The 23,994-nt window shown below is 45.5% G+C and overlaps 1 protein-coding gene across 2 annotated transcripts; it reads right to left on the bottom strand.

Moving 5' to 3' along the window:
- Nucleotides 1–585: 585 nt before the first annotated feature.
- On the bottom strand, nt 586–22,992 carry DUSP13 (dual specificity phosphatase 13). 2 transcript variants are annotated; one of them, XM_035329781.1, is made up of 5 exons: nt 22,874–22,992; nt 8,572–8,580; nt 8,112–8,317; nt 7,192–7,412; nt 586–987 (listed from the first exon to the last, which is right to left on the bottom strand). In XM_035329781.1, the coding sequence occupies exons 2-5, from the start codon at nt 8,572–8,574 to the stop codon at nt 731–733; spliced, it is 687 nt and encodes a 228-aa protein (XP_035185672.1). In that variant the 5' UTR covers nt 8,575–8,580; nt 22,874–22,992; the 3' UTR covers nt 586–730. The 2 variants fall into 2 exon arrangements, with proteins under 2 accessions (XP_035185672.1, XP_035185673.1); XM_035329782.1 differs by lacking the exon at nt 8,572–8,580 and having other exon boundaries at nt 8,112–8,300; nt 22,874–22,985.
- Between the last annotated feature and the right edge of the window lie 1,002 nt (nt 22,993–23,994).

Raw genomic sequence — 23,994 nt, 5'->3', positions numbered from 1 at the left:
GGCACTGCCACCCCACAGGCAGTGTGCCCATGCGTGCTCCTTTCATGAGCAGCGGCCTCCCTTCACTGCCGATCACCCTTCCTTCCTGGCAGCATGGCCTTGGCATGCAGCATCTGCCTGGCCCTCCTGTCAGCCCTCTCTGGCCCTCTCTGCCCTCGCCAGCCCTCTCTGGCCCTCCTGTTGTCCCTTCTCTGCATTCTGAACCCTTGCCGTAGGTTTGATGCTGAGAGGATCAGTGAAGGCCCCCACAGGAGCCCCTGTGGCTGGTCACTGCGAGATCCCCGGCTCTGAGCTGGGTCCTGGGTCATGTCACCGTGCCTGAAGGAGTGTGTCAGCTCACCAAGCCTGCAGTCCCGCCCTATGCCAGCTGGATGTGAAAGGTTAAAGACTGCTTGAAAACCTTATGGTTTCTTTTTCTACTTTACTAGTTGAGCCATTTTCCCCCCTGCCATATAAATGCAATTATAAATAAGTTTAAAGTCTCCTCAAGTTGGCTGTGCTGCCTTTAAATTCTGCACGAAAACCCAGCCGCTCCCTGTGCCCTGCACAGCAGGTTGTTAAAGAAACAGGCCCAGGTGGGCGAAATTTCCAATACGAATCCCTCTTTATTTCATTTTCTTTCAATTAGTGGGCTTATCCAAAAAATACATACCGAGCTCCTACCAGCCGTTTCCAGAGGAGTTTCTCAGTGCAGCTACAGCCAAGTCTCCGCAGCATCTGTGCCCCGTCTTCAGCTTGGGCAGTGTCTTTGTGTCTGGTAGTAGGAGACAGGCCCCAAGGGCTCTGCTCCTCTGTGTTTGTCCCTCCCCAGCTGGAGGTCCAGCTTGCGAAGCTGCTCGAGGAAGCCGGAGTTGGGGCAGATCCCTCTGTGTGAGCGCACAGCCTGAATTGCGTCGGTGAGGGACATGTTCTCGCAGATCATTAAGAAGGCGAGCACAAGAGTTGCAGATCGACTGATTCCCATCGCGCAGTGAACCAGTACTTTGCCTGGAAAATGGAGAGAGAGGATCAGTTATACCAGGAGGCCAGGCGGTGGGGTTCATGTTGCTGGAGCAGAGCTGGGAGCAGTGCTGATGCTGAGCAAGCAGGTGCGCGCGGCCTGCTGGGGCAGAGCTGCTGTGGCACTGGTGGGGCACAGCGGGGCTTTTAATGGCTGGGGACAGAAAATTCATAACTGCATCCCAACGTCTGTGGTTGTGGCTGTACATTTTGGGCTTAGCCTTCAGCTGGTGGCGTGCAGAGGTGGCAGAGAAAAGCGTTCAGAGCTGCACAGCCTGCTTGTGAGGGGGCACGATCTCTGGGACTGCACATCCACCCCCTTTTTCCCCTGCTTCTCATGCCCCTTGCCCAGCCTGTCATCCCTGGTTGTCCCTGCTTGCTTACCCATGGTTTTGGGAGTGATGTAGTTGCTGGTGGAGCTTCAAGTGAGACAAAAATATCCCTGTTGGACGATGACACTAGATCCAGCCAAAAACCTCAGACTGATTGCCCCTGTCTCTCTGGGTGTTAATTCTGGGTACTTTGTGCACAGCTTTTCATCTTAAATCCCATTTTATTTGTGACAGAGTATTTATTTAGCAACTGCTCTGGTTCTGACTAATGATGATTGCATAGCCACATGCTTGGAGAGCGCAAGCATGTGTTGTAAAAACCTGCTCTGGGCAGCAGGTTCAGAGAAGTGTCGATTCTGCAACGTATGTGACACCGCCACCTTTCATTATCCTGGCATGAGAAATCTGAGCTCAGCCCTAAAGATAGACATGTCTTCAGGAGAAATAAAGGGACAAATATAGTCTCCAGGGAAGCAGCAAAAACAGCCCTGGTGCCAGCAGAGATGGACTGGGCATCAAAACCTCTGGGGGATAGAAGAAGTCTTTGAATGTAATGTAAAATTTTGCAGAATTGGAAGATAAAGTGATTTTTTATTTGTGTTTTCCCATTCTGACAGAGGTTTGCAGAATTTATTTGTATTCTGCACAACAACTTGACATTGTTCAAATTAAATTACACTATCTGACAATTCAATTAACTCTATGGGGATTCTTGGAAGTGACATCCTACTTTTTGTGGGAATGAGGAGAAATGCTTTGCACTCCTGCTAAAAGATGATGTTAATTTCAATTTTCACTAGGCACAAACAAACATTAAAAAAATAAAAATTAAAAAAAATTAAAAACATAGAGAAGGCCTTGATGTTGGGTTTGATTTTGGTGTACTAAATAGTTTGAAACTCAATCTAGACTTGGCCAGAAATTGGAAAGAGGGACAGGAGAGTTGTTGTTCTGAACCTCATTTCTGCAAAATGGTTCTTCGGTCTGTATCTTTCCACCCAGAAGGAATCTTCTGCCTTGGGAAATGCTCAGCCCGTCTGCAGTGTGGACTGCAGTGTGCTCAGGACCAAGCTGAGCACAGGTACACGTGTTGCCATTGAAAGCTGCCTGATGTGTTTTTATGAGGGCACAGAGAGCAGAACAAATTCCAGGCTCCTGCTCGTATAGTCTGGCTCTACTCTCTGCTGGTTTATATCTAACTCCGTGTGTGAGATGAGGAGGTGGGGAGTTAGAGCATACTGAATTTTCTTCCCTGCTTATCTGCACTTCAAAAGAGTCCTCCTAGATCAGCAGCTCACTTCAGAAGATGTCTCAGCGAAAGTGAACAAGCCCCAGCTATTGACCTCAGACCCAATCTGCATGGCTCTCTAATACACTTGTTCCCATGAGGGTGCAGTTATATTGCTTCTTTTACGTGTGCAGTATCTATACCACAGCTAGCCTTTTCACCATGCACAGAGGTTATGATAAATGCTGGTACACTGACAATAAAATGACTGTTTGTTGCAGATAGATCAGTCATGTGAAATGATTTAATTAACGTAAAATTACTCTAATGAAAGCAGATTTGAATTTACTATGTGATTATTTGCAGCAAACAAATTGAATGTTTAACTTGAGTCAGGAAACAAAAGCTGTGTTGCTCTTCAGCTCTGTTTACAGCCTCAGAGCCGCATCCCTTCTCAGGAGCTGTAAATGGGTTAAGTGACACTGAACCCACCACGACACACCGTGCCTGAGCAGCGCCGGGAGCACGTCGTCTGCAGCATGTGGGCTGACGGCAGCGACCTCGGTACCGGAGCGTGGTGTCAGCCTCCCATGGGAGGCAGCTCATCCCAGCACTGCAGCTCAGTTTCCTGGGGCGGCTGCTGGACCAGGGCCTGGGAAAGCAGTGCTGGAAGCCCTTGCGAGCAGCCTTGACAATGGCCATTGTGGTGCGTGTCCCTGTCATGGGATGGGCAGGGAGGTTACAACCAGATCTTCTGCACCACAGAAGCCGTGCCACAAGCCGATGTCCTCCAACTCTGCCCCCCCAGCCTTTGTTTTAACATAACCTCCAAAGAGAAGTTGGACTGAGCCCACATTAGAGGGCCATGTTGCAACCTTCTCTCAGCATGTAACAGGATCCCTTAGGAATAATGGGATTAACTGAGGAGAAGTGGGGGCATTTAGCTTCTGGCATTATTAAATCTTGCAATCCTTACTTGAAATGTTGCACCGCGCATCTCGAGCTACTCTTTGCAGAGGCAGACAATGACTGTCATCTGGCTGGGATTTGTGCAGAACAATAACACTTGGTTTTTAACAACGGATTATGGATATTGTATCCAGCTCATGCCTGCTGTAACTCTACTGACATCAAAGGGTTTGCAGTAGGGATAAAGTTTGCACATTCAACTTTGTTGGCCAAATTCAAGTTGGGAAATTCAATGTAGCTGAACAAATTAGCCATTAAAACACATAATATCTTATTGTCCTTTTTCAACTCATCATTAACTGAGCTAAATGTCCCGAACTAGCCCTTGCTTCCTTGCAGGATGGATTCAATTTGGCTTCAGACCAGGCTCCAGCTCCGTCACCCAGGGTGAGCGCCCCAGCTGCCCCCACTACTCTGGGTCCAGCAGAGCCCCGCTGCCCACCAGCAGCAGAGCTCAGCGGGGCTCTCCCCAATCCACCTTGCTTTCCTCATCTCTCATTACGTTTTAGCCACCAGCCTCTAGCCAGGTGCATGACAAATTATCTGTTTCTCAATTCACCGGTATCTGTTTGCACTTCTTTAAACAGCAAGAAGCCTGAGGAGAGCTTTAAATGGCAGCGTGCCCCTTCTTCCCAGGCCTCGCAGAACAGGTAAGGGCTGTCATCTCCTGGGGAGAGGTGGCTTAAAATGAGGCATGGGATGTCCCTAGGGCAGAGAGAGGAACCCTTTCTCCTCAGTTAAGCTTCTTTTATAACCAACAAACAACAGCAACAAAAAGGAAGGAGAGGGAGCTTGGCTCTTCATTCACTCTGGTGATGTGGAAGAAGGGAAATGCCTTTGAGAGGGTTTACAATTTTAGTAAGTTAATGGGGGACTTGAAACCTGCCTGTTTTAAACATGTTTGGGGGGCAATAAAAGGATGAGCTCTCTACTTGGGAATCTTTCTCTTTTAGTCTGATAGTTTTCATGGCATGCTTTTATCTGTGTGCTCAAGTTTGCCTTTCCTCCCCCTTTTGCTAGACTTATCAAACTCTGCTGATTTACACTTAGGTTTAGCTGCTCAACCAAAAAATGCCAACTACACAGATGCCCATGCAAATTGGCAAGATTGATATTGGTATCACTGAATATCTGTTCAGTTAAGACAGAAATCTGGAGTAAATCTGTCCATGCTGCACTCTGGATTTGAGGAGTAAAACATCAGAGTTTTGCTTCAAGCATGATGGGAAAACAGTTCTTACTTGATTCTAATGAGTATTTGATTCATAGTTTTAAATATGTTTGTGCCTCGTGTAGTCTTAACTTTAACTTATCCTCCCAGGTAGAAAAGATAATTTCATAAAAAAAAAAAAAAAAAAAAAAAAAAAGCTGAATTTGCTAGTAGTAGTTAAGCAGCAGTCTTAAATGACTTCTCAATCAAACAGAAGTACCTCATTACATCCTGAATTTAATATGAACAGGCCTCTTTTCACCTGGTATAATTTTTTGTTCAGCATCACTGCTTATAATACATGCAGCTTTTTTCTCTTCTTCTAAATGATGTGAGTAACAATCAACTCCCTGTCTCATCCCTTCACAGGTCATGGATATTTAGCTGCTAAATTTCTGTACTTCAGGAAATTATGCTTCTAGAACATCTTGTTTATATATTTTCCAAACTGTTGCACTTTCCTTAAAATGATGAATGTCAGCAACAGCTGGACTCTATATGATTGAATTTCACCTTGTCTCCGTTCCCAGAGCCCTGTTTCCATATGGAGTTCAGTAAAGCAATATCTAAAAGCACGGGATTAGGGATAAATAGGAACTCTAGACACGATGAGTTCATTGTGTTTGCCTTGAGCCCTGACTTGTTCTGCATTCATAACTTTGAGTATTTGGGCATGCATCTTGCAAAACACTGGTTTTGTTTGCTTTTGTGGCCACCATGATTCATCTGTTGTTTTCTGTCTTTTGTCAATCAGCTTGAAATTGTTATTATTTTTTTAAACTCCTTTTGCACATGCATGAGGAGATTTTGGATCTTACCTTTCCCTGGAGCACCACCAATAATGACTTCAATTGTAAATAGTATATGCTGTACTAGGCATGGATGCAGATCCAAGTTTCCCAAATACGTTAGTGGTTTTGAAATCCAAATGCAACCCTCAATTCCACAAAGGCAAGTGCTTTCTATCGGGGTGGATTATACACTCCAAACAGCAGTAAACTGTGCACAAAGGTGCACTGGTTTCTGTTACTGTCTCCCTTTCCTAGCTTGTACAGTGTAGATCTCTAGGTATATAGATCAGATCTTCTAGATGCACATCACCAGGTTGGGGAGTCAAAATTTCAGAACCCTCACTGGTATTAAAGCTCACTATCATGTAAACAGAACAGTCTGCTGAGTGCATAACTAACTGTTCTCTTCATAAATCACTTTTCTATATATATTTCTATATATATTTTATATGTATATGTTTTTTATATACAACTATACTGTTCTGTGGCATGGTGGAGACTGGACGTTGTGAAGGCTTGTCTGTAACAGGCACGGTCCCCACTAGCTCCAGGTCTCTGGCATCATATCTGGACAGTGTTTAGCAAGCCCAAGGAATTTGCCAGTTATCTTCCTATTTCAAGGCTATTTCTTAGCAACATTGTAGTGTTACCTCCTGACTGTTTTTTTACCGATAAAATGACATTGTCCTGACTGGTTTTATCAAGTCAGGAGACTTGGTAAACAAGCTCTCTTCAACCAATTTGCTTCCTAGCAAGTTCTTCCCTATACTGTGTTCACAAGACTTCCATAGATTGTTGTATTAAGATCTTTTTACAGAATCACAGCTTTTATTTTAAACTCCATTACTAATTTGGCAAGATCAAGTGCTTGCATCTCCTCCTGGGTCAGGATGTCCGTATGGTTAGTAAAGGATGTTTGCTATCCTGTTGTCCTTTTGTAACAGGGATGTTAAGTAGCACTAGATGCAGGGAAAACCCCTTTGAATGCTTGTTCAGTGCACCCTCCCTTCAGAGAAAATACGCATCTGTACAACTATCTTCTCATGCATTTTTCCTTCATGCACAAAGATAACACACAAACTGCAGGAAGCTCACACAAATATGCAGTTTTCAAAACAAGCAAGCAAATAACAGCAAATCCCACTCAAGTGACACCTGCCTTCTAGCCTTCAAGGACTTCCATGCCCTAGGGTAGGCCACTGCCATGCCATGTTCCCGTGCTCAGGGTCTGATGCATTGCTCTGTGCTGAGAGCACAGCCTTGGCTTTCCTACCGAGTCCTGCAGAAGTTTTGGGGTATCTTTGCACCCCACCTAGTTTGCTTCTGAGCAGGAGTATCTAAAGAGAGGATGATGTGAACCATTCCTGAGGGCTAGAAAGACTTCCAAAGCAGTGTGGCTTCACTGCTGTCCTTTTCCTGAACAGGGTAATGATTGCAGTAACAAGGTACTGGGAGTCTCTCTACAGCTCATGTCATCAGCTTCCCAGACTCTCTGTGGGAGTCTGGGAGGCAGGTGTGACACTGCTTGGTTTGTGTCTCTCCATTCTTACCCACATCTGCAGGTGGTTAGTTTATGCTGAGTGCTATTTGCTCTCGCCCTACTTGGCTCCTACACCAAGGAGCATGCTGAAGGTACATCACGTGCACAGACAGTCTAGTTACCTCTTGGGGAATTCAATGCCGCTCTTATGTACCGAGCAACCGGGTAGAAGTAAATGCTGAGATCAAAGCTGGGGTTGTCCTCTGCTTCTACTCCATAGTAATCCACAGGCAGGTCTTTGTAGAACTTGGGCCCGGTGTCGATGCGAAATCGCCCGGCAGCAGCGTTCACAATGTGAGAAATGCCCATTTGGCTCAGCTGTGCTTTGTCACGAGCGACATACCTGGAAGAAGAAAGGTGGTTTGTATTCTCCTGCTGCATTGCAGTATGGGATAAAACATGCTGCTAACGGTGCAGTTTGTTACAACTGTCTACTAGCTGTTTTCTGACAGGTTGGTTAGGTCCTAAGTGTCCACAAAGACATTTCAAGACAGAATTGGCTTTTTAAGAAACTGGCTGTTACATTTCCTACATTTCCATTTTTTTCCCCAAACATCAGCTTAGGTTCTTCTCAGATAAGTAAAAATAAAAAGGTTGTGGTGATGAAATACTTGTGCACAAACTGTTTTTCTGGTTTTCTTTCCCACCGAGTCACCTCTGCTGAGCATCCGTCAGCTCAGGGGACTGATGTCATCTGGCAGTATGAAGTGAAAACCAGGGGGTGTTTGTTTAACATGGCCCTGGTGCGACCGCCTGCAGTAGTGATGCTGTGGCCCCACCAGGCTGCAGCAGTGTGGGCCTCCTGTGCTAAAGCAGGAGGAGAAATCAGGAGGGGGAGCTTTCTCTTGGAGGGGGATGTCAGGACGCTCAGATTGCTGTGTAATCTAAAGCACAGTTCAGCCTTGCTCAACAGTTAGACTTTCTGTGAGGGGTCCCCAGATTAGTGCCTAGCTCTCTTTCTAAATAGAGTGGAGGATTTGGCCAGGGATAGGGTGGGGGCTAAGAGTTTCATCAACACCTTCAACCCTTCTCTCTCTCTTACAGGTCTCCCACGTAAAGGTTTGGCCAGACTTCATCCACGTGCCCAGTGGGGCGTGCCTTTGTCCAGAGCAGGCGCCGCAGCTCCTCCAGAGATGGTGTCTCATCGCTGCTCTGGCTTCCTCGAGTCCGGCATGAGGCTCTTATTGTGGGGCGCAGTAAGTCTCTGCTGCACAGTGAGTCCCAGGCCATCCTGAAAGGGGAGGGCAGACGTTCACCACCAGCCAGAGACATTTCTGAGGTCATCCTCACTTCTTCTCACCTTCCCTTACCCCCTCACAAAATTTGCCCAGTGTTACAATAGTGACCTCTTTGGGGCAAAGATTATCTGTCTTCTGTGTTGTGAGATTTATCACAGCAGAGGCCATGACTGGAATTTGCGAATACTGTTGCAGTCTAATCCATGACAGTCCTGTGGCTCATGTGGTCCCATGGTGGGGTTCAGACAATGGCTTCACATGCAGCATGTGCTTCTAAAATAATTTTTTATATTATTGTGGCAAATTGGAAGCTAAAGCTTTTACAAACTCCTGGACTCAGGTCCTCAGTAGGCTTATTTTGACCTGATTACTCAACACTTTTTTTTCTAGATTTGTCAAACAGTTGTTTATAACTTAATGATTACATTTTCATTTTTTTTTTTCCTCCATAGTAATAGAAACTTTCCCTCTTCCTATTTGGAATTTTAGACACTACTGTTACTGCAGCAAAACAGCCCAGTCCTTGATAGGCCAGCATGGGAAGAGTTCTGCTTTTAATGGAAAGAGGTAATGCTATGGAAAATGTATCATGTAACTGTAGCTACTCAGTGGGTATAGAAATAAGTTACTAATTTGATATGCTGCACTTTTCCTTCAACCATGCAACTGTGCTTATGTATTCTTCATATAAGTTGTCTTTTATAATTTGTAATCAACAAGCTGAACTGAGTTGAATAGAATTGAGCATGCAAAATCTTACTCACAGGCTAACTCTGAATTGTCTGATTCAATACAGGAAACCATAATGAGTATTTTGGTTCATTCTAATGGTAGTTACCAGCCATACTTGCTGTCCTGATGACAAACATTCATGGTAGAAAGAATCTGCATGAGTAAGTTAGAGTGATTCTAGCTGCCATTCATGAGCATTCCTATAGAGTTTTTTATAGATTGTTTCATTTGCATTCCTCTGCTTTCTGGAAATAAATACTTTAATTATGAGGAGAATTTTATTTTATTTTATTTTTTAGAAATCAATTCATCTCTGGAATTACTCTATTTCCATGTGGTACATTTATTTTGAAATAGTAGTTCCATGTGTTAGCTGCAGATTTGAACTGTTGGGAGGATTTTTGAGGAGGAGAATAGAAACTGCATTTTTACCATAGTTCTGTTTTAAGAAATTATTTTTAAAAGTCTGTTTCTATGTTCTAAAAACTAGTGAAGTATCTGCATTGCAGAGAGTTTGCAAAGTCTGTCAACTCAGGCAGCTTTAGACCAGCAGTATCTGTCTAGGACTCGGATGAATTTGTAGTCAAATGAGTCAAAATCTTGTTCTGCCATCGACTGCTGAATGTGCTTTGCGCAAATGATTAGAGGGGTGGTGTGGGGTAAAACAGTACAGGACAGCAGACCTGAAACCTTCCATCTCTGTGCTGAACAGCTCTGTCACTTACTAATAGATTGTGTTTACGTTTAAGCACATCCATTGAGAATTTTATTTCCAACCAACAATAGCTGTGGTGAAAGGTTTTCCTGGTGTCCCATCAAGGCTCTTTCACTAGCCCTAAAGTCACATTTTGATGTCACATTGTTTAAAAACGTCTATCTTGCGTACACAAGCAGAGAGAGGGTGAAGACTACCCCGCTTTGGGAGCTTTTGGCACCTTTATATTAATCCATTGTTTCACTGAAGGAGAAACTGGCCAACCAGGGAGGGAGGGAAGCAGTGACCGCTGTGTCTGTGTTAGGCCAGTGAATGCCAGCCAGAAGCCACCCTTCTGCTGTGCCCTTTGGGTGACTCGCCTTGCCACCCAGCTGTCAGGGGGGCACCCTCTTATTTCCATACACCTTCTTCTGCCACCTTCGCAGGCAGTCTCCTGCTTTTAAAATACAGTACATTTTCACCAAAAACCAATGTTCCCAGAATGGTCTCGTATTGTTTGTGTTACAAAGAGCTCCACTCTGGAATGTGCTCCCCTCCCAAATGTGCATATCTCCTCCAGTGTCAGCTTTTACTGTGAAAACAAAAGCAGATGTTCTTGCCCATTTCAGATGGCTTTATGCAAGAGGAGGCATGGAGGCAATCCCATACTGGAACGGACATTCCCCATCAGTTTTGATAGCTTCTTTGATACTGGCCACGCCGGTGTCCCTGTGCCGGCTCTGCCCCAGCTCCTGCTGGTGATCCCAGACACCTGTGTGACTCTCTGATCCCACACAGGAGGTCTGCAGCAGAAATGGGACTCGCATTTCCTGTGTCCTGACCACAAGGCCATCTGCCAGTTCATTAAAATGTTTCAAGAATAACAGCCTCCTCCAATCCTTCCCACCTCATAATATCTGCAGCAAATGTTCCCCTTTTTTGATGTATCTCATTCCTTGCAGTGTGGCTAATGACCACTCTAGGGCACTTCTCACTCCCTATAAAGCTGCTTTCAACTGTTTTGGGTTTTGTTCCTTATTTACTACTGCCTGTTATCCCTTCCTCTTGCCCTCTCCACTGTACAAATACGTAGATTTCCACATTACCTTGCCTCAGAGGACCGAAGGCTGCTGTCAGCCTTGCTTTGCTAAGCTTTGTGCGAGCAGAGAATTACAGGGCACTGCCCAAGAGTGCTGGTAATGTTGCTGTGTTTGCATGACCCTTCCAGGAGCTGTGCTTTCCAGGTCCGTAACCCCATCCCTGTAACAGCTGGGGGGGACAGCTCTGAAGTATGGCAAACCTTAGGAAAACTGCTCAGTTGGAGATTTTTTTTAAAAGTTGTCTTTCTAGAAGTGAACGTAACTATGTAGACAAGGTGAGAGGAGGCAGTGTGTGCTTTGCTTACTGTATGGATACCAAAAGTTATGGAATAATGGTTTTCTTTGTAAGGTGGGTGTGCTGCTTCAGAACTATGCTAAGCTGACTTTGAGCTGGTGCTTGCATTGATCTTGTATTCAACTTAAGGAATTTACTCCTGTTGAAATACAGACATGAACTGCGGAAGTTGTGTATGAAACTTATTCCATCTGCAATCTGGTCACATTTGTTCAACTGGAGAACAGAATCAGTTCATGTAAACTCTATGCCCAATAAAAACTAAGGACTAGGGCTCAAATTTCAAATGTGAAATAATTGGAACTAACAGGCTGTGAATGATTCAAAAGCAGAGAAGTCTCTGTAGGACTATTCAGTTAATATGTTGAATAATGAATGTGCTGAAAAAAAATCACAGCTTTCCATAGAAAATTTAGACAGGAAAACAAGGCATTTTTTTCTGAATAAATGACTGCTCAGTTCTAGTGTCAGTCTAACATTTTAACTCACTAAATTTATACATGCGAGTGTCATTTTCTGAAACGCACATATTTAAAGAAAACAATGATATGAATAAAATTGTGTAATGTTTCATAAGGAGTACGAATAGATTAAAACAAATTAGTAGGAAGGGAAAATTATTATATGTAATAATGTGGCTCTTCATTTTAAAAATATGTTTTTAATGAGTCTCAGCTCAATTCCTCTCTATATTTTTTGTGGTGAATTTATTTCTGTGAAGTGTCATACGGATGAGCAATACAATTTTAAAATGCCTGCCTCTGAATGATATTCCTATGAAATGTTCCTGATCTTTGACCTACTAGAGTTATATTGCAGTAATTATTATGTATTAATGTAGGAGAAATTTTACCATTATATTTAGATTAATTTTGAATTGGTTTGTACTACAACTGTAATTTGAGTTCCAGTGTGTAATAAAATTTCCTTAATTATGAATAGCAGGAGAATTGCCATCAGAGGCCTATCACAAAGCAGAAGGTCACTCAGATAGTCTAGCAACCTAGAGGCAGGCTGTGCGTGTTGCCACACCATGCCCGTCTCTGTAACCCGCTTTCTGAAAACCAGGAGTGACTTTCTGGCAGTAGGACTAAGAGCACAGCCAGGTCGAAGGTTAGTTATGCTGCGCGATGTTTAGGGAACATCCCTGGAAAAAGGGAAAGTGGTCCTGTGAGAGGTCAGAGTACTGTTGTCTGTTTAGGCTTTCTCTCTTCCCATCAGTGGATGACGCCTCTTTGGACTGTATGTGCACTGGACACTTTGGTTGTTTTCCAGTTAATTCACTGACTACAGCCTTCTCCACAACATAATTAGTGCTGTTTGGTGCCATGCTGAGGAGAGGGTCTTTAGAGAACGATCCCTTAACAGTCCTTGGAATCCTTTTTGAAGTCCTTTTATCCAATTTTCCAACACCACGGTATTTAATTAAATAAGAAAAAAATCAAATGTCAATGCAATTTTACCATTTGGCAGTACATTGGTGCGATATCAAGCTGAGAGGATGGTGTGAAGGCTGAGCTGGGACAACATGAAACCCTGCAGCATGATGCTGTGGGAAGTCAGAAGGGAAAAATAACTCTTATGTCTAGGATACCAAACTGGTGTCCTAGTAGAAATCCCTCTTATCCTTTGCTTTTCCTTACAATTTTCCAGTGCCAAGATAAAGGAGAGATTTTAGTACAATAGAAGGATGTCAGCACTCCCATTTCAATGATGTATGCAATATTTTAATCATCCTAGGTATTTTATGGGCTTTTGTGTATGGGTAGAGCATAGCTGTTTTCTCCTAGCTTTAGTGTTTTTACACTTCCACGTTTTTAAATCCTGAGAACAAAGTGCTTTGCATCCTGTGTTTGTTTTTTTTTTGGTTCTTTTTTTCCTCAAGCTGGTATGTGCTGTACCCTTGTCATCTCTGGAGATATCAGTCTGACTGCACTTCAGATAGACTGTTTGATTTGTGATGGTAAAAGACCAGGCTGAAGCCCAGGGCTTGGCCAAAGTAGGTCATGTCAAGTTCATGCCTATCGTGTATTCAAAAGTCATAAACGTTTCTCAGAAAGCCTATCCCTCGGAAAGATTCCTCCAAGATAACATATGTTTGAGAGAGGGTTTTGTGTTGCTGCATCTCCACAGAAATGACAAGTATTACTGTCATCATTCTTTCTTCCTTGGTGTTTAACCCGATAGTCTCACTGGAGTCATAATTTATTGACTGCTAGGAGCGCTGTGGGATATAGATGGTATGAATCAAATACAGTGATGGCTGAGGTAAAGCTGTCTGGGCTTGAAAGCTGTGACAGAGGCAGTTTCCAGGGAGGCTCGAGGTATTTGAGTTGCCAACTGTTTGTAAGAAAATCTCTCCAGCAGCTGGAGGATGTAATCTGAAGAGTACTTCCAAATTTAGTAGAGGCTTCCAGACTGACGGCTTTAACCAAGCTGTACGTTTAAGGGTAAGGCCACCACTTGCCGTGGTGTGACTTAGCAAAATCCTTCCGGATGGCCTTGCTCTCAGCACAACACGCAGAGCCTGTGCTGAGGAGCAGACTAGCCAAGTTGGTTCGTGTCTGGGACAGCTTTGAGCAGCACAAGGAAGAGGAAAGGATCTGCTTGTTCCTCTGCTCAGTGCTGCACTGGTACCAAATTCCCTGTCCCAACTGGAGAGTGACTGTGACACTTTTCCTGTGCCCAAGCAGAACTTCCCTCTGTGTGACACCCAGGGAAATTGGCAGTGTTATTTCTGATGCAAAGCACTACTGAAACGTAAGGAAGAAATTAATCAACCCATCCTGATTCTCAAATATGCTGAATTTACCACAACTTCCACTGATGTTATGGGTAGCCAGGCCTCAGAAGCCTCAAAAATGTCTGTGTAATTTTTTCATAGCAAGGCTGTGGGCCAGCCAGCAGGGCTCAGACCTGATGGTCTTGACTGTTTCAGGATGTACAGCAGCATGGAGGCCCTGAGGCAGGGTGGCCTCATTTTCTTCTCTAACTGTAGTATAAAATATTCTCTTGTCATCAGCTGGTTAGTACACTTGTATTTACCAACCATGTGTGTGGCTCCTGATGGTGGCTAGTCAGAAACAGCCACCCTTTCACTGGCAGCAATATTCGCACTGAATGTGCAAAACCTGGCCACCTGCTGATTTTGCTAATTTTTTCCTGCATCTTGCATGTATATTTGTTTTATTCTTTAGCCATGGGAAATCATCTCGGTAGAAATATTGCCCACACTGCATCTTTGACTGGATAGAAGAGAAGTGAAAAATATGGGCAGCTAAATAGATTTTCCCTGACTCACCCCTTGCTCACTGAATGGAAAGCCAAAGCTTTCTGGACACAGATGTGTTTTTGTAATATAAATGGGATCCTAACAATGTTTCTGAGTCAGAACAGAGGCAGGGGTGGGCATATGGAGAATGCTTTACAGGAACTATGGCTGATAGGTGGCACTGCCAGCAGGACTGCACAGAAAAGAGGAGAGACCTCACCCACCCCAAGCTCAGTGAGAAAGGTTTGGAGAAACAAGGCTCACAACAGTCCCACTGAAATCAACAAGCCTTTGAGCGGTTTTGCAAGGCATCTTCAGTATGGAAAAGAAGGTCCCAAGACTGTATTTTGTCAGGGTAAACACATGAGTGAAGTGTCTTTGGGAAGGTGGAGAGGTAAGAGGCTGGAGGAAGATGAACAGAGGCACATGGGGCAGAGACATGCTTGGAGAAGCAAGCTTTGCTCATGCAAGCCATCCCTCTGGCTTTGGTGGAAATTGTAGGGAACTAGGGTGACAGAACGGGGCTTCTTCTCTGCTGCTTAGTAACTTTAGGAAAATAGCTTAAGAAAACTCCCTTTTTTTTTTGTGGCTATTTTGGGCCTGCTTCAGTGTAGTGAATAATTATGGAGAAGCTGTCAGAAGGTGTGCACAAAAGTCAGTTTTCTGTGGCTTCTTCACCACTGAAGCTTGGATGTATTTTGTTGCTGAATTGGACCCTTTATTTACTAGTTACAAATTTTATGTGCCATTTTAATAGTGTGCATTGTAACTATTTAAAGCTGTGCATTAAACAGGCCCAGACACGGTGTTAACAATCTGCATGTTACGATATATTTTTTGTAACTGCTTGTTATAGCATCAGATATTACGGATTTATTACTAGTGCATTTTAGGTGGTGCTTTACAGTCGTTTAATTACAGCCATCTAGCAGTCGTTACATAAATATGCATCGAGAGCAAGAACCCCGATGTAAGGTGACCCAGAAGGCTTTTACCTGCCAAGACCAGGGTTCATTCCCTCAGGTGGCAATGATATCATCAGCGTGTGCAAGGAAACACAAACATTTAAAGCTGTGCGGGGAGCTCTGTTCCTCCCTGCTCTAGGTGTTCGTGAAGTCATCAGCTGGAGCAAGAGCTCTGTAGACCTCTAAGGACCTGAACTTGGCTCTTGGCAAGCAGGCAAAGGAAAGTCAGTTCCTCTCCATCCCACGTCCCAGCAAAGATGCCGGGCTTTTGGCAGTGAGCTGCAGAACTCCGGAGCCCCCTGGTACTCCTCTGCTCCCAGCTGCTAAGTGCACCCTTACACTCGGTAACCCAGCCTGGTCTGCTGGAGACCTGGAGGCATTGCATGTGACCCAAAGGCAGCAGCTGGTCCAAAATGCATCTGCCACCTCTGTGTGCCACTGGTCACTGCAGCAGCGTGCTTGTGTCTGAGGGTCTCTAGCTCCCTGCTGGGCTACTGCTCCTGGGTCACGTACCATTGCTAGTGTCCCCTGCAATGGACCTCAGCCACCAGACTTGACTGGTGATTGGGTTTGACAGTCTGCAACGCGTTCATCCATTCACTACTGGTATTTTTTACACCCCATTGAGAGAACAAAAATCCCATTCTGCAGTATGATAGTGCTAAACAGCTATGTGCTACGTTCATGAGAAACTCCTGCTATTCTTATGCTCCCACTCAAAGACAAGCTTGCCTAAAATTCAGTTCTTCCTGCGTAAGGCTGTCTCTTCTCCTGTGCACAAGGGCTGTTAAATTGCAGTATCGTTGCCTCCAGCAATGACTTGCCTGTGATGAAAACAGTTATTTTGAATGGGTAAACTGTGGTGTTTTTTGTTTGTTTGTTTCTCTGGGAGCACCCTCAGATTACTGAAACATTTCTGAAACAGAGATTGGCAAATGGATGCAGGTTGAAATCAGGAGTAATGTGTGCCATTTTGTTTTCTTCTTGGAGCTGCTAGTAACCAGCTGGGCTGGCTGGCTGACCTTTTTTTTTTTTTTTTTTTGGTACAACCACTGCAAAGCTGTCACCGTTCCTGAGCAGCACAAATCTTGCCTGCTTTTTCACGACTTTTAGTAATGTTCCACCAATATTTGCAGCCCGCAGCTGCAGAGCATGGGGTGCTCTCGTTACTGGATGGTGTTAGTACAGCGTGACCCTGCAGAGAGGTACAAGCTTAGGTTTGTTCACAGATTGTCTGAAATGTGCTGTCTGTTTCTGTGAAGCAGATCCAGTGTACTGAAGGCTCACATTTGTGGTGGTGCATTTCAGCCGCAGTGCTGTGGCTGTGGCTGTGTGGGAGGCAGAGCCTGGCAGCGCTGCACGCTGCAGGGTAAATCTGTGTGCACCCTGGCTGCTGGACATGCTGCATCTAGCTACATGAAAGAAGGATAAAAATTGACCTGAGAGTTGTTTTCAGTCTCTTATCCGTGGTTATATCTACCTTGGGATTCGCTTATTGATGCATGTTCTTAATCAACCCTGATCTAGTTTTCCTAGGTCACCTCTGGTATCCAAAATGATCTGTGGCAGAAGTCATGTCTATTTCTGTGTCAGAAGCCAAGGACTTCCTGTGCCATGCCTCCTGCAGAACCCCAGCTGTTACACAGTCCCTTTGGTCGGTGTCCTGTGTCCCCACCAGAGTTTAGCAGGCCACATCTGAAGGTGGATGAGGCTGCTGTAACAATAACTACTGTAACAGTGTCTTCCAGCCCAGCACTGGAAACATCAGGCTTCAGTATTCAAAGAATCCCATTACAAATGAATGGTTTCTGCCCCAAGGATTTAACCAAAAGGATGGCACAATGCAAAGCCCTTTTCCCCTGTGACTAGCACTGGTATGTTCTTCTATCTTAAAAACAATATGCTGCTTTTTTGGGTCTGTTCTCTTTGGGGGCATTGACAGCTTCGCTGCTCTTTGTTCTTGTCCTGTGGTCTCTACCAGCACCATGAAGAAGCTCTGTGCGACCCGCTTGCGGGGACAGCTGACACATATCCCTGTGCTGGCACAGCAGGAGGGCCTAGCAACCTGTTAGGAAGGAAGATGGGACACAGCAGGAGGTAGGCACCCGCAGTTCCCTGGTGTTTCCCGAGCACTGCAATGCATTTGGTAGTTATCACAGTGAGCCTGTGAGGAAGACACAGCTGTTCCCACCACACAGGTCAAGATGGAAAAGAAATGCTGGATTTTTCTACATCTCTGCATAGGCCTGAGCTGGGAGGGAAGCCAGGGGCAGAGTGCTGCCAAGCACTTGTAGTGATAGCTGAACCTGCTTTACCCACTGTAATTTTGGTCAAAAGCTGTGCCCACCTCGAGTGAGTCATAGGCAACATATTGAGGTGAAAGTCATGGTTAAGTTTGTCCTTCCGTGGGATTTCTTTCCAAAAATTACACTGGCCAATGAAGTCTTCTAGGGATGCTTCAGCAGATTTGTTTTTTCCACTTAAAATAGGTTTCAGAACATGCAAAATCAAACCGAGGACACAGAAACCTTATTTCACCACGCTGTGCTCCTGATACCTTTCTTTCAGTGTTTGCAAAATCCTTTATCATCGTACAGGAAACCAGCAGAAGAGCTTATAAAATGGCTTAAAAACAGTTGCAGTAAGTGCTTCTTCATCTTTCTTTCTCTCACCGCAGCCTCTCTGATCTGAGGCTTTCTATTAGTGTGATAGCCGTGGCAGGACTCAGAGAGACTTGGAGGGCTTGTTCCAGGAGCCTGTGTTTCTCACCAGTATCTTCTAGCAGAAAGATAGACCACAGAGCTGATAGCAAGCTCCTGTTGCCCAGGTTTCTGGCTGGAAAACTATAAAGGATAAACACCTCCTTAAGCACTATAAGATAGAAATAGAACAAGAGAAAGGAATGGAAATCCTCTCATAATGCAATGGCTAGAAGCAATCCAGCTGTTTTGTTTTATTCCCACCATGAGAGCTATGGTCAGTCCCAGTGCAGGCTTGGCCACCTGTCAAATCAGGTTTGTAAACTAAAGCTTATTGGAATTTGACACTCTCGTCTTGGAGCACGCTGGTATGGATCAATAAAGGCCCCTCCTATAGCAGCGACACAACACGTATGCTACCCATGCAGTCCCAGATGCCCCCCATAAATCATTAAAATACTGGACAGTTCTAATCAGACCCTTTGGGGTATAACGTAATATACTATTTGAGAGCTAAAAACAATAAATCAAGTTAGTACAGAGGTCAGTATGAGACTGAACAGATACGAGACTTGCTAGGTGATGTGTGTGCAGTCTAAGAGATGCAATGGAAAGAGATGAAATCCCAAGTCAGCTATGCAAATTGCTTTCTTCTCATTGTAAAATCTCACTACTAAGTCTGCTGAAAGGGAAAAAAATCATATTCTGTAGCACAGCTGATTTGAGGTCTAGAATTTCCCAGCAGTTGTGTTAGCTCTTGGGATCACAGGTATTTCTAATCATTTCTCCTTTAGGTTAACTCTTACCATATTTCTAAAGTAACAGAACAGAACTTGTTTTCTTCTAGAGCTGGAAGCCAACTAACCATTAGCAAAAAGTAATTCAGGTCCCATTAGGCAGCTGCTGTGTTTGCACTCTTCAGCCGTGCCTGGGACACGACAGGCAGCTTTGTGAAGGGGAGGTTGCCTTGCTGTGCCCAGGTGCTGGGAACTAGTAAAAGCCCACGTGCCGCGGCACTGCTGCACAAACCCAAACAATCAAGGCTTTCTGTTTGGTACAAATAAGGTTGAGTCCCATCCACGTTTCAAGTGTTTTGAGACAACACAGTATGGGGTACAATCAATCTCCATGGGCAGCATGTAGTTTGGCCACCATAAATGTCATCTGACAAAGCATAATACTAAAGGCTAACTCGCTCATCCATGTGCATCTGCATGTACCTTTGGTTTCTTACCTTGTATTTAGAAGATAAATACCAAATAATTGTTTCTCATCTTACCTCAAGGCAAGGACAGTCTGCGATGCATGTTGCAGATGCTAAGGCTACTTAACTCTCAGCACTGCTGTTTAATTTCCCTTGTCTTCCCCTGTACTTTTCCCTCAAACCTCTCTATGTTTAGCCTAAATTGTGCAGAGTGTTTTTAGAATCCATGCAGCAGAAGAGCGTGGCACCTGGGTTTTACCTACGGAGCTATCTTTACGGTAGTGGTCTGCAGGAAGCGATGTCAGAGGCCCCAGCTGTGGTAGCTTCCCTTCAGCTGCAGAGGCCAGAAAAAAATTTTGCTCTAATCCTGTCAAAGCTGCTGTTATCAGAGCACAGGCTTTGCCATGGGGAGATGCGTGTCGTACGAGCTCTTGGGGTTTGTGCTGGTGGCTCTCAAGGGTGGACTCAGCTGAAAGGTTTGGAGGGCAGTGCCAGGAACAGATCTCAGTCCTTGTCTTTGGTAATGCAAACCAGTAACCCAGAAAGTCCCCACAACACAGTGAACAAAGTCACCACGAGACACTGGTATTAAGTAAAAGTTAACAAAAACCAGGGCAGTAAATAACTGGTGGTGAAAGGAGTGGAATTTGTTTTGCCTGAGTGATGTACCAACACCTCCAAACTGGGTGCATACGCGGGGCAAGGTGACTTAATGTTGTATTTTGTTTCTAATTAGACCTAAAACAAGTCTGAATTTGTTTTAAGCCTGGTGGAGAAGTAGTTGAAATGAAGATGGAGATGCAGTAACCAGTTCCATCAGAGGTGTAGCACAGCTTGATGCAGGAACTTAATGAAGATTTGTTGGTCAACAACAATCTCGCAAGCCACTTAATGTGCTCTCTATTTAATTTGCTCTGCTATTGTAGTAAATTTGAAGCCCCCAGGTCAGACTCAGCTTTTGTGGCTCTTTTGTGGCTCTCCTGCAGTGTCAGCAGGAAGCATGAACTGAAGGCTTAGAGCCTGGACTTGAGCAATGTGTCTTTCTCTTAATGAAACCCAAAGCCAGGTGAATTTTTTGGGAGAGAGGAAACAGGATATGGAGCCCCTTTGGGGGCTGGGAGGTGTTCATAACGCTCTGAAACTTGGCCCACATTTCTGGTCTCCTCCCTTTCTGCTCCACAAAGGGTTTGTAGTTTTTTTAGACAAACTTGGATCCATCACATGTTGTGAGAGAACCTGCTGGGAAATTTGGTGATTCCTGCTCTCCAGGGCAGAGGAAACGTGTTTCTGCTTTGTGTTTTTAGGAAAGTAGGAAGATGAAATTCAAAATAAAACACAGCAGATGGGAATCTTGCAGAGACAGGCACTGGGAAATGTTTAGACAAGCTTTGTCCCCAGTCCTTGAGCTCAGGATTTACCAACTATACCGTAGAGAGACTTCAGAAAGACAATGAAATGCATTTTGGCTTCAAATACTGTTCCTCCAGAATCCAATGAGAGTTGTGCACATGAATCTGAAGGCAGAATATAGCCAGCAGTATGGGGAATAGATGTAATGTGAGAAACTCTCATGCTATATTATTATAGTCTGAATTGTTTCCATCATTTTGGGTTAAGTAATTCCCCACTATCCATCTCTGAAGTGTAAGCAGTACAGCCTTGATGTGCCCCAGGGAGAGGAAGCAAACCAGCCTTTGAATCTTTACCCAACCTTACTGCTCATATTTTGCTTTCAGTGAATAACTGTTCAAATCCTTTAATATTTCATTCCCATAAAAATATATTTACCAGGGGTTTTTGTGGCAGCAGTGAGGCTGTGTTTATTATTTTAGGAACACCACACGACTGGCTTTAGAGAAAAGACAAGGCAGGAGCACAGAGTGCTCCAATCTATCAGAGAACAGCATGTTTTCCACCTGTTGAGGCAGCAACCACAATAACAGATGCACATAATAATTAGCTGTACCTCAAAGGCAGCACCAAGTCCTGAACCTTCTGCTCCCCACCTAGCAGACAGCTTGATAACAGAATTACAAAAGAGGAGATCCGAGAGAGTAGAGTAGATAGTGCTTTCTGAAGAACGAAAGAGCAGCTCTTATTAAAGAGAAACTGGAAGGTGCAAGATGAGAAAGAAAGATCTGAGACACTATAACGCTGAAAAAGAGTGGAGCTGAGGAACTCCAGGAGCCTGCCTTATTTTTAGCATAGTGGCCAGGTTTTTGCAAATACATTTTCCAAGGCTACTCTCACGTGTACTCATATCGTGTGAGATGATTTCTCCCGATGACTGTGCACCCCCACACCTACTGCACCCACTCCTTTCAGAGGTGGATGCCTCCCAGTGGCAAGAGGCTGTAGGACAAGGGTCTCCTCTCAGTACGTGGCACAACGAGTGAGTGTGACCCAGGGCTGGGGGTCCTGTTCTTCTTCTGCTCCATGCCACCTGGCACTGGGAGCACACTGGAGCTGTGCTACCTTCTTGTTTGCAAGTCCCCAGAGCATCTGGTGTGAGGAAGAGGGCTGGGGGACAGTGCGGGGAGCGGGGATGCAGAGCCGGTGAGATACCCATGGTCTTCACTACTAAACTGCTGGGGGCTTGTGAGGCTCTTGGCCTCCCCTGCTCTGGATACCACAGTGGAAGAGGTGACATTTTGCTGGGTGAGGGCTCCCAGAGCACATGAGCTTTGAGGTGATTTGTACCGCGGTAGTCCTTTATGTGCAGAAAGGAACAAATACTTCCTTGCAGAGATTTGCAGGGGAAGGGAATGATCTCAGCCTCGATTTAATCCTGACAGAAGCAGATGATGAGAAGACTGTGTGCTGAGTTGGAGTTTTCCTTTGAATTCCTACGGTGGTGAAGGCAGAGTTATAAATAGACACAGTATCCTTTTTACCCTGGTACAATTCTGTATCCAGCTCCCCATATAGACAGGGAGTCTGCTGGTAGGTATTTAGCAAGAATTAATTTAACCCAGTCTTTTCTTTTTGTACTCTTTTACTCCAAGCATCCCAAACATATTTCCTCAATAAAAATGTTCAGAGGAAGGCTGTTGATATTAAAAAATCCCACTTCTGCCTGAAAATTCTATCCTAGTTATAAATAAACCCTAAAAGCCCAAACTATGAAGAGTATTAAGAAAAGGCAAAAAAAAAAACTCTTTGTTATTGTCTGCCCTCTCCCAACCTTCTTAATTTTTCCCCCACATTTTGTTTTTGAACTGCACAGCATTTTACTCATAGTCTGTTTGGTTTTCTCCAGTGTAGCTGGTTCGTCAGTTTCAATGACTCTTGTGCACATCATCTGAGAGGTGGAAAACCTGGATACGGCACTTCACGGCTATTATCTTAAAGATGTATCTTTAAGAAATTTCAGTATGGACTAACATCTCTAACAAGAAGATGGACTGGTATTTATAGCAAGAAAAACTCGCATTTAAGCATCTTTTCCAGCGAGGGCTCCTCACCACAGGAGTTCAGCTGGAGGGCGAACTAGAATTTCACAAACGAGTACCAGCGGCAGTACTCTGGCCTAGCCCTGCCCCTGTCCTGCTGCCAGCGGAGGCGAGGTGGCCGGGGCAGGTTTGCGAACAGCGTAAAGGTACTTGCCTGGTGGTGGGCGAAGCTCCCGCGCGGCCGTGCCTCGGTTTACCTTTCTCTGAGTAATACCCCTTGCCTTCCTCCTAACCTCCCAGTCACACGCACAGCTTTCCAGCCTCCCTGTGTTCAGTTTATTCAAAGTCTATTTTTATTTGTGTTAATTATAAACCATAATCCCCCACCCTCTTTGGCCCCGCAAGCATCAGCCGGAGAGAGGCAGCTGGCAGCCGGAGGCCAAGTTAGGCAGGGGGATGAGCACTGGGGCTGGGGGCAGAGGGGCCGGGGGCAGAGGTGCCCGGGCTGCCCTCAGCTGCACCCCGAGACCCGCGGCCGTGGGGCTTCGTCCCGGGTGGGTCGTGCCCGGTACCCCCGGGCAGGGCGGCTCGCCTGGGGCCGCGGCTGCCCCTTTTACCCCGGGTTTCCACCCGGAGCCGGAACGAAGGGGCTCGATGAGAGGCCTGGGGCTCGGAACCCGTTAAAGGGCTCAGCGCCCGGGCTACAGCCGGGGGTGGCCGCGGCCTGGCCCCGCCGCTGGGCCGCGCCGTGCCGAGGGCTCCACCTGGCGGCGCCGCCGCGGCTGTGGGGGGGCGGCCGGGGCCCGGCCTCCGCCGGCTGGGGCCGGGGGCCGGGGGCTGGACGCGGTCCTGCTGCTGCTGAGAGAGGCGGGGAGATTCCTGCGTGTGGGAAGCGTGAGGAAAGGAGGGGCTGGGGCTGGGGGCACCTCTGCAGCCTGATCTGCGTTTGGGGGTGGTGTCCACTCGTTCTGCAAGGTGAAGCCTTCTGGTTTTATTATTATTATTGTTACTATTTTTGAGTTGAGCTGCACATATCACACATGGATTTGTGTCCAAAGTAGAATTTCAAGATGACCGCTCCTATGCACTGTGCTTTTGTTGACCTTGTAGAGCAACCCTGGAGCTCACAAGCAGGTTTCCTTATGCAGGGAACTGAAGCAAAGCTGTGCTCCAGTGCTGCTCTCCTGCTGCCCACGGATGTTCAGTCCACAGGACTCGTCCAGAACAAACCCCCCTGAGATCCTCTCAGCGTGAGAATCAGGTCCTCAGTGCTAAAAGTGCTGCTTCTTGCTCTTGCTCCCATTGCGTGGTCTACGTAGCAGATGTAGATGCTGC

Source organism: Oxyura jamaicensis, chromosome 6 (genome assembly GCF_011077185.1).
Source record: "Oxyura jamaicensis isolate SHBP4307 breed ruddy duck chromosome 6, BPBGC_Ojam_1.0, whole genome shotgun sequence".
NCBI classification, from domain to species: domain Eukaryota; kingdom Metazoa; phylum Chordata; class Aves; order Anseriformes; family Anatidae; genus Oxyura; species Oxyura jamaicensis.
This window is presented reverse-complemented; position numbering and strand designations above follow the sequence as displayed.

Bases quoted from the DNA above. Each gene is read 5' to 3' on its own strand.
- DUSP13 (XM_035329781.1), bottom strand. The intron at 7,413-8,111 runs GTAAGAGAGAGA...TTCTTCTTCCAG, and splicing joins AACCTTTACGTGGGAGACCT to GTATGTCGCTCGTGACAAAG. The intron at 988-7,191 runs GTAACTAGACTG...TCCATTTTCCAG, and splicing joins GGCATTGAATTCCCCAAGAG to GCAAAGTACTGGTTCACTGC.